At 41.0% G+C, this 17,172-nt stretch overlaps 1 protein-coding gene across 1 annotated transcript in view; it reads right to left on the bottom strand.

Moving 5' to 3' along the window:
• FAM20C (FAM20C golgi associated secretory pathway kinase) overlaps positions 1-17,172 on the bottom strand; it is a 327,251-nt gene that overhangs the window by 106,292 nt on the left and 203,787 nt on the right. Inside the window, exons 4-5 of the mRNA XM_078664903.1 lie at positions 14,681-14,773; positions 5,886-6,001 (exon numbers count right to left, since the gene is read on the bottom strand). Coding sequence (XP_078521029.1) covers positions 5,886-6,001; positions 14,681-14,773 — 209 coding nt within the window. The remainder of the gene's footprint in view (positions 1-5,885; positions 6,002-14,680; positions 14,774-17,172) is intronic.

Here is a 17,172-nt window from a genome sequence, read left to right as displayed (position 1 = left end):
AAACCCCAGTTCTATGAAAAGGGCAGATTTAACCAATTACTGGTGGAGAGGAGCCCATCCAGCTGCAATTTGTGATTGAGGCAAGCACACTGGGCCCGATTCACAAAACAAGTGTAACAGAATATGGGGAGAATTAAACTTTTAAGCAATACACAATTATTATCGGTTGGGTGCCTGTAAAACTGATTCAGGTATCCCCATTTATGATAGAAAAAGATGGGTTTAACTACCTAAGTGAGAGATAAAAAAAGATTCTATAAGCAGAGTTTAGAAGCATTGTTTGACCACTCAAGGCTAAGGCAGCCCACTGGATAAGTCTTACCATATCTCTGTTGCAAAGGCCATTCCTTTAGAAAATGATTGAGCTCCATAGGTTTCTCTATATTTTGCACGACTCCCCTTCTGGGTCCCAGAAACATTCTTTAAAACTGTACATGATTTGTGTGGATCAAAGTATAGATAGATAACAGCGCCACAATGAATACACCATATAAAGAATGCAATGTATAAAAGTTGAGATTTTGAATTTTGAAAGAATAAATGCAATAAAGCACTTAGAAGCAAGTAGTGCTGAAAAGGCTACTTTAGGTCATGCTGGACTGGGGCAAAGTCAAAGTTCAGGCTGACCACAATGGAGCCCGAACCAGCTACAGGACACACGCAGGCACCAGTGAACAAAGTACCTGTCCTAGTCACACACAACGAGATGCATGAATGTTGAATCCCACAGGCGCAGGATACGTGGATCTTCTCCATGCAGTGAAGGTGATGTGTCAGTTCCAGAGATAGGTGCTGGGGTTGAGAGGCATCAAGTGATTTGTCAGATTCTGCCATGCAGTCAAGGTGATGCTTCAATCTCACCAAGCTGCAGTGGTGGCAATATGCTGCTCGATGCTTCGATCTCTGGAGGCAAAACGCTTGTTCTGAGGCGATGTGATGATTTTACTCCTGCAACTGAGTCAAAGCACTGGTTCTGCTACACACAGACAGGAGATGCATCGAAATACATGTTGCAAGTATCTGGGCTACTTCCAGTGAGCCAGACACAGGAGTTGGGGCAGAGTCATTGATATCCCTGAGTCTCAAGCAACAGGAGGCAAGCCAACAATCCCTTGAGATCACTTGGAGTGAAGGCAGCATCCACCTCTCCTTCAGCAGAGTCAGACAGCAGGAGGCAGCAGGGCAACAAGCAGAAAAGCAGGCCTTCAAGATCAGCAGTCTAGTTGGGCCATTTAAGCAGCACAGGAGTTGTTCTTGCAGAGCTTCAGTTTCACGTCCAGTGGTGTCTGATTTTAGGGGTCAGAAACCCAGTGCTTATACCCAATAGTGTCTTTGATGTGGGGGTGACTTCTTAGCAGCTCTCTGTAGAGCACACATATCCCTATCAACAACGTTCTGTCTGCCAGGCTATCATGGGGGGTGGGGTAATCATTCCTTCGTTGGGGGACAGGAGACTGCCTATTCAAGTTAAGTGTTAGCCCCTACCTTTCATCCTGCCCAGGAAAGGCCATCAGAGTGCAGATATATGTAGATGGGTATTCAGACACACCTATCCTTCCTGTGTTGTGACTGTCTAGAGGGAATGCACAAAGTATACCTGTCATCCACCCCAGATGTGTATTACCGACAGGCTGTCGGGCACACAAAGCAGTAATTGCAGAGACATGTCCAATTTCTAAAAGTGGCATTTCTAAAACAGTAATGTTAAATCCAATTTCAGCAGTGAGTAGGATTCATCATTATCCTTACAAAGATATGAAGCTTGAAAGAGCTACTCCTTTCTAATTCAGAATTACAGCTTAAAAGTGTTTTAAGAAACTTCCAGTGCTAGCTTATGCGAGACGTAGGCCTCACTGTAGTAAAAAATTAATTTGGGGGGTTGACACTACCAGGACATGTAAAGATTAAACACACATGTCTTACCTTTTACTTACATGCACCCTGCCCTTAGGGTTATTTATGGCCTACCTTAGGGGTGACCTATACGTAATAAAAGAGGGGTTTAAGAGTGACAAGTAGTTTTAAATGCCAAGTCAAAGTGGCAGGCAATTACACACACAGTCCCTGTGGTGGCAGACATGAGACAGGTTTGAAAGGCTACTTATGTGGGTGACACAATCAGTGCTGTAGGCCCACTAGTAGCATTTGACTTACAGACCATGGGAATATGTGATACCACTTTACAAGGGACTTACTTGCAGATCAGAACTGCCAATCAGGTATACACCAATTTTACCATGTTTCAGATAGAATCACATGCTTTTAGGCACTGGTTAACAGTGGGAAAGTGCTCAGCGTCAAAAGAAAAACACAAAGAATCAGCAGACAACACAGTAAAAAGCAAAAGGCCTGGGGGAAGACCACCTGAAGGATGACAGGTCAAACAATAACCAATAATGTCTAATTATGTCATGCTATCAGTAAATATGTTGGGCCTATGGAAGGCAAACATACCTGATTAACTTCATTAGGAAATCAGCTGCTAACTGATTATATGACTCCAAGATAGTCTCATTGGCATGTAAAAAAGTACACAGAATGGTTCCCACACACTCACAAAGCAAGAAACTTAAAGGGAAGAAACATTTGCAAATTTTGATTATGATGATTGGCAAGAGACCAACATCCACCCACAAGAGGTAGCTAATAGGGAGAGCTTTAGACAAACAAATTAAAGTCCTACTTAGGGTCTACTGTCCCAGAACACAGCGCCTGTGGGTGTGTTGGCAGAAAAGCACATTCTTTCATAGAATTGGGCTCTGCCCAAGAATCAAAGATTTTGGAGACTACTACTGGGACAGTGATGCCAAAGAGTTGGACTCTGCAGGTAATGTAATCAATGCTGACTTATATGGGATTATTGGGGGAACTGGTTACCTCTAGACATCATAAACTATTTGTTAGACCTGGCATCCTTGGCGTTAGTGCACCTGACATTTTACCTTCTGTCCTCCTGTTCTGCTGGCTTAAGGATTTTGCAAACAGATTTGGGGCATTTTACCATTTCTAACCAGTGCTAAAGTACATGTGCTCTGTACTCAAATCATGGTAACATTGGCTTATCCACAATTGGTGTATTTAATTTACCTATAAGGCCCTACTAGAGAGCACTATATGTGCCCAAGGCCTGTAAATCAAATGCTAATAGTGGGCCTGCTGCACTGATTGTACAACCCACTCAGTAGCCCCTTAAACATGGCTCAAGCCTGCCACTGCTGAGCCTGTGTACATAGTTTAAACTGCTATTTCGACCTGACAAGTTAACCTACTTGCCAGGTCAAAGCCTTTCCTTTTATTACGTATAAGACACCCCAAAGGTAGGCCCTAGGCAGCCCAATGAGCAGGATGTAGTGTATTTAAAATGTAGGCCATGTACTTTTGAGCTTTACATGCCCTGGTTGTGAAAAACTGCAAAATTTGTTTTTCACTACTGCTAGGCCTATCTCTTCCATAGGTTAACATTGGTATTGCCTTAAAACCTCTTTAAAGTGTAATTTCCAATTGGGAAGAGATAGAAATTTGAAGTTTGGTGTCTCTGGACTCAATTTGAAATTACAACTTATGGTGAAGTAGGATTTTAATGTGTAAGGCTGAAAATGCTGCTTTTAGAAAGTGGGCATTTTCTTCATTTAACCATCTGTGCCTGTCTCTGAATACACATCTGGGTTGAGTGACAATCCTTCTAGACAATCACACAAAAGCTGAAGAGGATTGACATTTGCATTCTGATGACTCATCACCAGGCTGATGGGCCTTCCAGCAGTAGATTGGGAGGAAAGAGCTGACACTTGCACCTGAATAGGGCTGGGCCTCTCCCCACAGAAAGAGCTGAATATCCCCCTGTAGTGAATCCGGAGCCAGGGCAGGAAAGGCAGGGACCCTGTTTTCTTCAAAGGCATCTTTGATGTCCCCCCCCCACTTCAAAGGCACATTTGGGTGTAAGTATTGGACCCATGAAACCACCAGATAACTCTACTGGAACCAAGGACATTCTGCCTGGAAGAAGTGTTGCTGTGCTGTAGAATGGACTGCCACTTTGCTACCTGTGTTGGCCTGCTTCCTGCTGATTGCTGTGTTACAGGAGGGACTGCCACTTTGCAACTTGCTCTGCTGTGTTGGCCTAATGCCTGCTGCCGCATGGCAGGGATTGAGAGGGATGGGGCCTGCTCTCTTCAACCTTGAAACCAAGATTCTCCAAGCGCTTTCTGGTCTGCCTCCTGTTTTCTGAAGTCTCTGGGACGCAAAAGCCTTCTTGCAACTCTGCTGGTGCTGCTGGACTCAGTCATCTGTGAGTCCAACCCTTGCCTGAGGTGCACCCTTCTTGTCCTGGGACTCAGAAATGTGTTGTACAGCTGTTTTTATGCAAAAAATGGTGCATGAACCCGACTGTGTCAGACAATCCAATGGATCGCTCCCACACACCAAAGCAGTGCAGATTCGACGAAGACGTGGGTCTCGACTGCGAGGCCCGACCACAACGCAACAGCAATTCTTCAACACTGTCTGCCAGGCTCGATGAAGATGCAGCGTCAAATATTTAACTCCGTCTGTAAGGCTCATTTCCGATGCAGTGATCTGACTGCATGTAAAATTACAGCTCATATTGTGCTCGACTTCAATGCTTTGCTCTATACAAGGTACTATTTTAGTGGGTCCTACGTGGTTTCTGTAGCTGGCCTGCCCTAAATCGTGGTCAGCCTGAACTTTGGATTTGTATCGGTCCCTTGCGACCTCAAGTAACATTTCAACTGCTAGTGACTTTCTTAGCACTGTTTTTACATTTAATCTTAAAAAAATGGTATCTCAAGTACTATCTATTAGATGTTTGTAATTTTGGCCCTATTTTACTCAGATAAATGTTTTCATTGTTTCTAAACTTTTTGTGGTGTTACTGTAATTAAAGTGTGCACAAATACTTTACATATTGCCTCTATTAAATTAAGCCTGACTGCTTTGTGCCAAGCTACTAGAGGGTAAGTACAGATTAATTTAGGTTGTGTAACTGACTTACTCTGACTAGGATTATGGCTCCTGCTTGCACAAGGTGAATGCTCTGTTAACCAGAAACCTCACTTTCTAACACTATTCACACTTTTGGGATTGGTAGTAGCACGGAAAACATATCTCAGAAATAGGGCCTTACAATGATCCACCGTTGAATGGTGGCAAAGAAACATTGACTAGTGAATAGAAGCAAAAGCGATGATCTACCAGAGAAGAGGCTGTCTGGATACATTTTATAAAATGGGTAGCAATGGAGACGGCACTCTGGACTCATGAAATCAAGGTGATCCAATAGGATGATAGAGTGTCTACATATGGAATGAGAGTTATTCCGTTTATTTTCACAAATGCACAGTATTGAAGATTTTATGGTTAGAGTAAACAACTATAAATGTACAGAACTGTAATGAAAAAAATGAATCTCTAATTTGTTAAGAATTTATTTCCATTTCTAGATAATGTCTACCTAAAATATAATAATTAATAAGAATAAAATAATAAAAAGAACATGCAATCAGAAGATGTTTGCCGATGATGGTCATGATGGACAGTACGTGGAAAGTGGAGTAAAGGACACACACGGGGGCTGTCGGTACTACTTTTAGTTTAAGAGTGTTGATATGCTTTCATTGGATACCTGTGTGTTCTTTAATTTCATCAAAACTTAATAGCAGAACTTGGAAACTAATGATATATAGTACCTCTTTCTAAAGAAACATAGAATAGCCATATTACCTCCATATATAATGGGCAACACATTGCCTCACACGCAAGGTAACTGAAGTGCAACATTGAATAAAGTGCTGTGGAATGTTAGGAAAACACAGCACCGAGCAACTAAGATGTTAGTATAATGAAAGAAAACTTTTTTCCATTAATACCTGGTGAGAGGAAGAATGTCCGCCACAGCTTCTTGTCACGAGTAACATCCCTGATCTCTTTTGTCATGTTGACCAATCTACCTGCAACTGGTGGAACACGACGGAAATCTAGGATCCTAGGAATAATAGAAAAAAGGTATATTTCCAACAATATTTAGAGGTTAATGACATTTAGAGAAAATTAAGTTGTACAGTATCTTACAGTAACTTAATAAACAAAAGGATGTGAATCACTCTGTTTCTGGGATTTGGGCCGATGCACAAAGTAGAAACCTTTATTTACACATTATGACTTTTCCCAGTTTTATGTTTCAGTTTAGTTCTGATCTCAGCATTTGGGAATCTTTCATTTAACATATCCAAATTAACCCATGCATAGGCAACTTTGAAGAAAGAAGAGAAAGCCCTTCCTTAACAAGCCCTTTGGGCATTCATCAGTGACAGCCTCTACAGCCTACATTATCTACAAAAGGAATAGTCAATGACACCACACTACCCAACGATGCAAATTAAACGTACACTCTACAGTGCAAAGTTTGTAAATAATGTAAAACTCCTAGTGAGGCTTTTCTTAAATTTCTTAATGTTCAAGGTTTTAAAGACGTATATTCAATGTAGTTTAAAGCTAGAGGTAAATAAATGCATTACTATGCAGATAGAGACTAATAGTATTTAATTACTAATCTTCATATATTTAAATTATAAGGATGCTGCCAGTCACCAAGAAGTCCTATGACATATAGAGGAACGATGCTCACATAACTCCATGGCGACTCGCATTTTCTTTATAATGAACACCAAAGAGTACTTTAGTCATTAAAATACATGGTCACAACACAACTCTTCCCACAAGCTGCTTAAATCCTTGGTATGTGGCTCTATCATATGAAAGAGATTGGATTTATGCAATCATGAAGAAGAAAAGTTGAATTTCTATTGTAAATTAATCCTGCCAAAAAGCAGTTAGATATTTGTTACAAAAGTATATTACTATAAGTTTAATACAAGTCATATTTTTTTTAAGCTGTAGCTGTCAATGTGTTGGTCACAGCATCCTACGTCATCCCACTGGAACAGTGTGGCTTCTGTAAAAAGTCAAACAGAGAACCAAAAGGTTTGTGTTTGACTCTCCCCCTATCACAATTGGCATGAAAATGCCCACTGAGGAATATTGCTCTTTGGATATTTCTTTGTGCTTTTTAATATTTTCGATTTCTTTTCAATGTTTCTCTAATGGCACTGATGGTTTGTGTCATTTCAGTTTTGTTTTGTTCCTCTAATCTTTCTTCTTTTTCATAATTTAGTTTGAGAGTTTTACTGATTTGACTTTAATGGTGCACAGACATAATATCGACTCCAAAATATCGTTTGGACAGAATATCGAGTTTTAAATATCGTTTGGACAAAATATCGACAGGACAGAATATCGACAGTCAAAATATCGTTTTTAAGGTAAGTGAAGTAATATCGACTGTAAATAATATAGAAAGTGAAAATATCCAAGTATATAATCTAGATAGTAAAAAATATCGTTTTTTAAATAATATTTAATTATTTATAGTGTTTTTATGTTATAATATGTGTGAAAAGTGTCATTTTATGTTATAATTATTTTTAATTAATGATTTTTTTAAATTATTGTGTAATTTTATTCTGTAGCGGGTTGTGGGTTTATAGGGGAATAGGGTGGGAAGTAATTTAATTATAATTAATTAAATATGTAAATTTATTAATTGGTAGTAATAATTAATTAATTGGTAATTAAATAATATTTGTTAATTATTTAAAATTTAATTGGTAATTAATTTAATTTAATTGATTAATTGCTAATTATGTAAATTAAAATAATTTATTTCCTGTAGCGGGTTGTGGGTTTATAGGGGAATATGGTGGGAAGTAATTTAATTATAATTAATTAAATATGTAAATATATTAATTGGTAGTAATATTTAATTAATTGGTAATTAAATAATATTTGTTAATTATTTAAAATGTAATTGGTAATTAATTTAATTTAATTGATTAATTGCTAATTATGTTAAATTAAAGGGGTATTTTTAGGGTTCAGGGTCAGTTTTTGGTTTTTGGGTAGAGGGGTATTTTTAGGGTTCAGTGTCAGTTTTTAGTTTTTGGGTAAAGGGGTATTTTTTGGGTTCAGGGTCAGTTTTTAGTTTTTCGGTAAAGGGGTATTTTTAGGGTTCAGGGTCAGTTTTTAGTTTTTGGGTAAAGGGGTATTTTTAGGGTTCAGGGTCAGTTTTTAGTTTTTGGGTAAAGGGGTATTTATAGGGTTCAGGGTCAGTTTTTAGTTTTTGGGTAAAGGGGTATTTTTAGGGTTCAGGGTCAGTTTTTAGTTTTTGGGTTAAGGGGTATTTTTACGGTTCAGGGTCAGTTTTGGGTTTTTGGGTAAAGGGGTATTTTTAGGGTTCAGGGTCAGTTTTTAGTTTTTGGGTAAAGGGGTATTTTTAGGGTTCAGGGTCAGTTTTGGGGTTTTGGGTAAAGGGTTTTTTTTAGGGTTCAGGGTCAGTTTTGGGGTTTTGGGGTACAGGGGTACAGTGTAAAAATAAAGTAAAATTAAATTTACATTAATTTAATTTAATGAAATTAAATTAAATTAAATTATATTAAATTAATTTTAAATAATTTAAATTATAAAAATTATTATATACTTACCAATACTTACGTTGTAATGGTAGTGCGTTGTAAAAGTTGCGTTGTAACGTCATATATCCACTGTTGCACTCCTTGGAGTGGGAATAGTAATTTTAACCCCTACGCTATCCAACGCTTTCCCTACTGTTGCACCCACTGGAGTGGGAATAGTAATTTTTACTCTTTTGTATTTGTACGTTAATAATATTGGCTATTATTTAATTAAATTTTGTTACTATATATATACATGTTTTAAGAAATATGATTAAAAAATATTCATTTTTTACTTTCATTAATTATTTAATTATTAAAAGTTATTTTAAGTATTGTTAAGTATATTTTAGTAATTATTTTTTTATATTAATGTAATTAAACATTGTTTTTCTTAAAGTCGATATGTTTTACAACTATATTTTTGTAAACGATATTTTTAACTCGATATTTTTGTACTTACCTGTTTGTAGATAGAAACTCGATATTTTGTCTCTCGATATTTTGTCAACGATATTTTTGTTGGTCGATATTCTGTCCCTCGATATTATTTCAGTGATCCGACTTTAATATTATTTGAATGCTGTGAATATTCTGTAAACACTGTTCTCTGAGGAAAACTCTGATGCTGAGTGCTCTAGCTAACTGGGGTAAATTCACTTTTTCACCTTTAACTATAGTTCCTTAACAAGGCACTCTTTTTTTATTTTTGTATGCTTTCACACATTTCTCTCCCACCTCCATTTGGAAATCTAGAATCGTACACCTATGACTTTATTAGCAATAGTAAATCCTGTATTCTCTCATTGAGTGAAAATTGTTAATATTATCGTTACCTTCAAAATACTCAGTGATTCAATATTAATTGAAAAACTAAAAATAAGGGGGGATAAGTGGGACTTGTGTACTCTGACAAAATTATATTCATAATGTTGTGGGACTCAACGTATACATTATTTGAATGTTTTGCTGTCCCTAAATCCAACACAATGTTTTCTATGGCTATGACTTTATGGACACCAAACCATGACAAGATATTTCTTGGCAAAATCATTGAACTAGCACTATATCTGCAAACATTGCTATTGGGAACGCTAATAATGGATTATTTAAAATTCTGAGTGGACAGGCCCAAACATCTGTGACAATGGGTTTTAACCAAATAATCAGGATTTCAATCTTCATAGCTGGTCTAGACCCTGTATTTATATAGAACAATGGGATAATCAACCTAGAGGTACAACCCTACATCTAGTCAGGTAACAGGATGATCTAACATCTACTCATAATATTAAATAAATATCATGCACATACACAAAAAACCACCAGAATGCAAATTGTTCAACCATGTCATAACCCCAAAAAGACCTTCTTCATAATCTGAACAAATCCCATACGGCAACAAACAGAGAAAAATTCCTAGACACCCTATTAGCAAATTCCCAACCACTTTAGCCAAAGTTGATCCTGTAAAATAGATAAAGATTAAACCAGAGTCTAAAACAACAGAACTGCTTAAAAAGAAGTCACATCAAACTTAAAACAAGAAGCAGAAAACTAAAGCACCAGTTGCAATGGCCAAAGACAATGAATGTCCAGGAAAAAGTAAAGTACACAGGCTGGGGTGCCCAAAGCAATCAAGTGAGTTAAAAGATTGCAATTTAAAAAACACACATCAGTGAGGCAAGCAACTAGTCAAGTGAAATCTTTACTATGTTCTCCAAATCAACAAAGCTGAAAAGATTAAATCATGCTAAACCCATTAGTACCAATGTTAGATTTCAGGGTCTCTAGTGGGCACAGTTAGGTACTTGTGGCAAATAGGGACCCTGGCCTGTAATCAGGATAAGGGGGATACACTCCTTAGATAACCCCTGCTCACCCCCTTGGTAGCGTGGCACGAGCAGACAGGCTTATCAAAGGCAGTGTGTAAAGTATTTGTACCAACACTCACAGTAACACAGTGAAAGCACCACAAATGGACTCCACACCATTTTAGAAAAATAGAGTTATTTCATCTAAACTAGACAAGACTAAAACAACAGAAATCAAACATACACAGTTCAAGAATATGGTTTCAAAAGAGTTCTTGAGGTTGCGTCAAAATAATCCACAGTTGCATCATATTTTAGCCAAAAGTACCTTTAGATGCGACAAAAGTTCCAAGTGAAAGCTTTAGCGTTGAAAAACAAGTGATGCGTCACTCCTGAGACCCCAGAGAGGCAATGCGACAACCCCGCTGGGCGCAGCGGGCGTGTTGCGGTGACTCCGGTCTGTATGGTGAGGGATGCGATACCTTGTGTGGATTCCGGTGCACAGGTTTCATAGGAAGCATCTTGCAAAGGTACGATGCGGAGATCTTCGGGACGGCAACGATCTCAGGTGCGGCGGCGATGCATAGTGAAGCGTCAATCTTCTCCTCTCGCAGCCCCTCAATGCGATGGCTCAGCGACGACTCTTGCAGTGACGTGATGCAGTCTGCAAGCAAGCGGTGCGACAATCTCACCCAGTGACGACAGGCTCTGCGACGATACTCGCAGCGATGGTACTTTTCCCGCACCGGAGCAATGCGTTCCGCAAGCGAAGGATGCGTCGGTTCTTGCAGCGGCAACATGCGCTGCGATGATCTCGATCTACGAGGCGGTGGGAATTTCCTCGCACTGACGGGTATGCGCTCCGCAAGCGAGCGATGCGTTAAACTTTGCAGAAAGACTTAAGGGCCTATTAGGATGATGGACGGACCTGCGTTCGTCCGCCACCCCCTACGTGGAGGGACCGTCCGCAGGGGCAGCGGCGGTCCCTCCATGTGAATTAGGATGTTACCGCCACCCTGGCGGTCACATCCCGCATATTTTACATTGCGGGGGGTGCTGCTTTAAGCAGCACCCGCCGCAATGTAAAATATGCATGTGTAGCCTTGGCATGCACAACTTGGCAGGCTCCGCGTGGTGCCTGCCACCCTGTGCATGCCAAAGCAGGGGGTACCATAGGTACCCCCCATGTGCACCCCCAATCCCACCAACACCCTGGGGGCTTGCAACGGGCCCCAAAACACCAAAGACCACATGCTTTTCCACGGCGGAAAAGCCGCAGAGGAAAAGCATGTTTTCTGCCCCATCCTAATATGGCTGGCGGTGTCTGACACCGCCACCATATTAGAGCTTTTCCGCCACGGACGGAAGGCGACCGTGGCGGAAAAGCGGCGGACGGTCTTCCCGTCCGCCGATGACCCCCTAGCCATCCTAATCTGGCGGGGGGTCTTTGAAGGGCACCGCAGCGGATTCACCGCAATCCTAACCGGCCCCTTAGTTTCTTCTTTTCCAGCTTCCCAACAAACAGGTACATATTCCAGAGGTACCACAACTGGCCCAAGCACTCTAGGAAGGACAGAACTCTCTCAGTAGAGTTCAGGGAGTAAGCTGGGGGGGAAGTCCTTTAGTTCCTGGGACTTCTTAACAGGGAGCCAGCTCTACTCAGGCCCCTGGAGATCTCTTCGAGCAAGGGGATACAGCACAAAGCAAAGTCCTTCCCCTTCCTTGGCAGCAAAGCAACTGCAGGTCAGCCCACAGACACACAGCAGGACAGTCCTTCCTCTTCAGTCTTTCAGCTTTCTCCTTGGCAGAGGTTCCTTCTTGATTCCAGGATGATCTAATTTTCTGTGGTCTGAGGTCCTATACTTATACCCCTAAAAGTCTTTGTTCTCTTTGTGCAGGAGGGTTCTGAGCCCGATCTGAACCAGTTCTGGGTGTTCCTTGAGCACTTTGTTTTCCTGGCCTTTCCTTTCAGAGAGAGGGGCAGGGTTGTCAACCGCCCAGCAGGAGGTGGAGCCAGCATTGTGGAAGGCAGGCACAGCCTTATTCAGGCCCAGGTGCTACCCCCTCATACCACTCCAGATGCAGATGGAGCTATTCAGCCCAGGTATGTCCCACTCAGCCTCTGGGAGCCACCCAGCACCAGACAGTCAATTCACAAACAGGCCAAGGCACACAGAACGGTCAGACAAGAGAACAGCCACTTTCTAAAAGTGCTGTTCTCAAAAACAGGATTTAAAAAACACCTTTCCTAAAAGATGGGTTATTAAATTCTGAGTTCAGGGATACCAGACTTTTATGTCCTATCTTGCTCCTATGGGACGATATGCAGGTAACCACTGACACAGCATTCCCCATGACAGCCTATGGGCAAGATAGCCTTACAATATTGAAAAACGAAAATGGCTGTAATTCACTACCAGAGCATGTCACCTGCACTAGTACATGCTCTACTTGTCACATACACTGCACCCTGCCCAGGGGGGTACCTTGAGCCTTCCATAGGGGTGTCCAATGTGTACAGAAAGGGAAGGGTTAGGCCTGGTCAGTGGGGACACTGGCCAGGTTGACATGGCAGTTCACAGACTGCACACAGGCACTGGGGTGGCAGGCCTGAGACACCATTTTAGGGCTACTCATGTGGGTGGCACAATCAGTGCTGCAGGCCCACTAGTAGTATTTGAATCACCAGCCCTGGCACACTTAGTGCACTTTACAAGGGACTTCTTGGGGATACAAATATGCCAATCATGGATAACCAATTACAATATCAATTTCCTCGGGGAGCACTTGCACTTTGACACTGATAAGCAGTGGCAAAGTGCCCAAAGCATTTAAACCAGAAAAAACGAAATCCAGCACAGCGTCAAAAATACAGGTGGTAGAGGCAAAAAGTCAGGGGAAACCACGCCAAAGATGCCAGGTCTAACAACCAATACATGTCACATGCATTCCTTGCAAACAAAATAACTAAAAACAAAAGAGGCAGTTCCGAAGCATCTCACATGTCATGGCTCAACGCAATTTACAGACAACGCCACCATCATTTAAGACTAAATAGGAAGCAGAGATCACCAGACTAGCTCTCAATACTAAAGTGTCAAATATACCAACCAAGTTTGTGCACACATTGGAGTCATAACCTAAATCTACCAACTGAGCTGTGTAGAGTTGTGGTGCCAATGAGTTATTCCAAATCCTACCTTCATAGTTCTCAAGATTATTCAATGCATGCACCATTAAGTGTAAGGCCCCAAGATCTTTGAACTATTAAGCCTTCTAAGAATACTTGGCTCATCATAATCTACTACACAATGTTTAGTGTGCCTTCAGTGAAAAGAAGGGAGGATAAACAGAAAGGACAACATAATCAAGATTTATTGTTTAGAAGGAACAACAATCATGCATCTCTGATGCTCCATGATCCTTTGGGGACATGTGAAGTAGTGAATCAAGAAACACTAATATAAAGGATCTGGGGATTTCCCGACTATATCAATTAATTAATCTAAGTTTGGAGCAAACAAATTTGAATAATTCAAGCCAAATCAACCAGATTTATAGTCTTGTGCCTCATCCCACAGGGCTTAGCCCTCTAACCCTTCAAATGATACATGTCCTCAATTAGTCCAGATATTTGAACTCAGAAACCTCAATTCCCAAACATGTGCCAACAATACTGAAATCTACATCTTGGAGAATGACTCAATGAACAAAGGTATAAACAGTTTTATGATCAGGCATACTTCTGAAAGAAAAAATAATAATCTCTGATCAAATAAAGCCAGACCAGGTTTCATTAAAGTGAGTAGTGCCAAGAACAGGAATCACCCTTTAAAATAACTCTTCTCTTAAGGATTGACGCCCAGCTCCAGCAGAATATTAAAAAACTGACTATCATCAGTGAACTGAATTAACAATAGGGTAAGAGAAAACTATAAGACTACAGTGACATGCTTTGCAAAAACAACTTGTATTTTGCATTTCATAGGCAATTCAAGTTTCTCATTGGAATAAAAGAAAATACATTTATAAATGCATTATAATAAGAAAGTACTTTATGCATCAGTCACAGTCAATGTACGTCCAAGAGGGTGTAATTCGTGCCAGATTTTCAGGATAATCAGGACTTAGTAAAGGGGCTCAATCTACATGCATTTATGTAAATTTATTTGACACTGATATATTGAAAATCTGGCTTGAATCCGGCTCTCTTGAATTTATGGAGGATAGCACTGTTAAAAACTATATTTATTACACCCTACACAATCCGGCCAAGCAAGCGTGCTGTAGGGTAGCTCTAAAAAACATCAATAGTGGTAGGTTCTGTATGCTTGCATTCACCTGTCCAGATGAAAAGCTGCTATTTCTGCATTGTGCCTCTCATAATCTGAGAAGTAAAAGAAGTCAGGCGGCGTTTCCTGTTCCCTGGTTTGCCTAAAAAAAAGAGAGAAGAAAGTCACATTTTTGCATTGTTCTCAACTCACAAGAAGCTATCATTAGCTTGAGAAATATTGTTGTTGTTGCCATGATACTTTCTTTTCTTTGTAGGTACAGGAGTGACTTACACTGTTATTATTTAATTTTGCTGCACTATAATTTCATGTAGCTAGTCCACTCGAGATGACAATATCTGCATTCATGCTGTGGTGTTTGAGCTGTTGTTGTGTGAACATATGAACGACTGAGGGCCAGCGTTAAGTGTGCTTTAATGGGAAACATTGCCATAGATCTGTACCTAATAGGATTAATTCCCGCAAGTACATGACCAGCCTTGTTATTAGACGAGCATTTAAACTTTCAACACGTATTCCATGAACAGAGGAGCTCAAGCCATAGTAGTCACTGTGCTGATGTGCTAAAATGGTAAACAGTAGCATCTGGAAAACTTATGTTGCATGCTTTAGTCAATTAGATTCTTCCACTTACATTTCAATTCAGCACACCAGGCTGCATTCAGAAAGAACACCACTACTGATCGTTCCAGTTATTTTAGAGCACCCTGCCTACCTTCGTAGAAGGGAAGGGGCTGTGTGATCGCCTCTGTAACAACTGTTCCCTTACTCGCTTAAAGAGGTTACCTACAGAATGGTGGATTTCATTCCAACACTAGAGTGTGTGCCTTGTGCTATGTGTGTGTGCCAAGGCAAGCGCTCCTTCCTTGGTGGTCTGAGTGAGGAGATAAACTGTTCTCCATCCTGGTAATGGGTTGGATTTAACAGTCCACTGGTAGCGGGTAGCACCTTTGGAATCCAGGAGGGTCCCATGGACCATATGATGGGGATCACAAAAACAGGCTGGAGATGCTATATTACAGCTTCAACTCGCTCATTTAGGGCCACACTGTCTTCATCTGTGTTGGCACATCATAGCCTGGTTCTAACAAAAGGAAGGCCAGGGAGGGCTGTTTTAACGGGGTCCAGTGTACGTGCCCTGAAATCAGTATATCAAAAAAGAGAGTACGCAGTTCCCCTGGATAAAAACCTATTAGACAGTTGAAACCAAAGTGAGTGAAGGCACAAAGGAGGGGGATCCTGCTTTTCGGAACTAGAGTCCTCACACACCCTGCAAGCTAGGTGTCATGTTTCATCATATGGGCTCGCTCCTCGTCGGGTCGGCGGTGCAATACCCGACGGGCACCCATAAAGGGGCTCTTTAGCGGAGATCTTTTGTTCCTGCCGTATGGTGCTGCAAACGGTCGTTTGCAGCACCAGGGAGGGAGTGCTCCCGTCGGCCATTGGGAGCACGGAATGGGTTAAGGGTGGCCAGAACACACTCCCCAAACATCAGGGTTTTTAGGTAGTCAGCGATGTCATGGTTGCGCAAGGTTTTTATAACGTGAGCATCGTGAGGTCCCAAATTGTTTGTAGTTCACATAGTTTGCTGCTTATGCCCTCAAGTAGTTTTCCTCACAAACTTCTGAGTTTTACTTGGTGCTGAAAAAGGATGTTCTGTTTTCACAGATGTCAATTGTAAAGAGTTTTCCTCACCAATTTGAAAATGGGTGCATCTTTTGTGTGAAACAATCCTTGTTTTGATGTGAAAATTGACATACTGATAGCCGTGTGAGCAACGGAAAATACTGATAGTATTTGCAAAAATTAAAGGTTCATATGAGAAAAAGGTTGCAACTTTACATGACCCTAGTCGAAACAGCTATCCTTTGGCTTTGCGCTAGGTGCTGGAGCGAACCTCAAGCACTGGCCTGCTGTCAAGTGCTGCTCTGAAAATTCACTGGTACCTTCCATACACCTAACTCTTCTCACTGCTCCTTTTATTCACATTTGGTGACCGGAGATCGGTCAGTACCAGGACCGAGATGGTGTCGGGCGGACTTAAGTCCATCCGACATCGTAATTAGGCCCAAGGTGTGAAGGAAACGTTTAAAATCACGGCAAATCTGGATTTGTGTTACATAGTATCCAAAGTAAGACAAAGTTGTGCAAGGCACGGCCTTACAGAACTTTGTGTCAACAGAGTGTTCCATGGGTGTTGCATGAGCGTTCCAATGCAACCACTTATGGGTTTTGATGCAAATCCCTATAAACAAAGACTTCTAGACAGGGATTTATGCCAGAATTCTACAACCTCTCCTTTTTCCTACTTTCCATGTGCGCAGCTTTTAGGAAAAGCCTTAAGGCAAAGTTTGTGTACTGAAAGGGACCCCTTCAGTACAAAATCTATGGTTTAGAGAGCATAGCCTCAGAGCATTACCCTTGTAATATGGCGTAAGGGTGTAGCATGGACCCGGGGCTGCCAAAAGTGAACCTGCTCGGGGAGAGAGGAGAACAGCACCACATATTGAGCCAAAGCAGTTGTAGTATAAGGCACAGTTT

The sequence above is a fragment of the Lissotriton helveticus genome, chromosome 10, assembly GCF_964261635.1.
Source record: "Lissotriton helveticus chromosome 10, aLisHel1.1, whole genome shotgun sequence".
Taxonomy (NCBI): domain Eukaryota; kingdom Metazoa; phylum Chordata; class Amphibia; order Caudata; family Salamandridae; genus Lissotriton; species Lissotriton helveticus.
The sequence above is the reverse complement of the archived record's forward strand: the minus strand, read 5'-3'. Positions and strand labels throughout refer to the sequence as shown.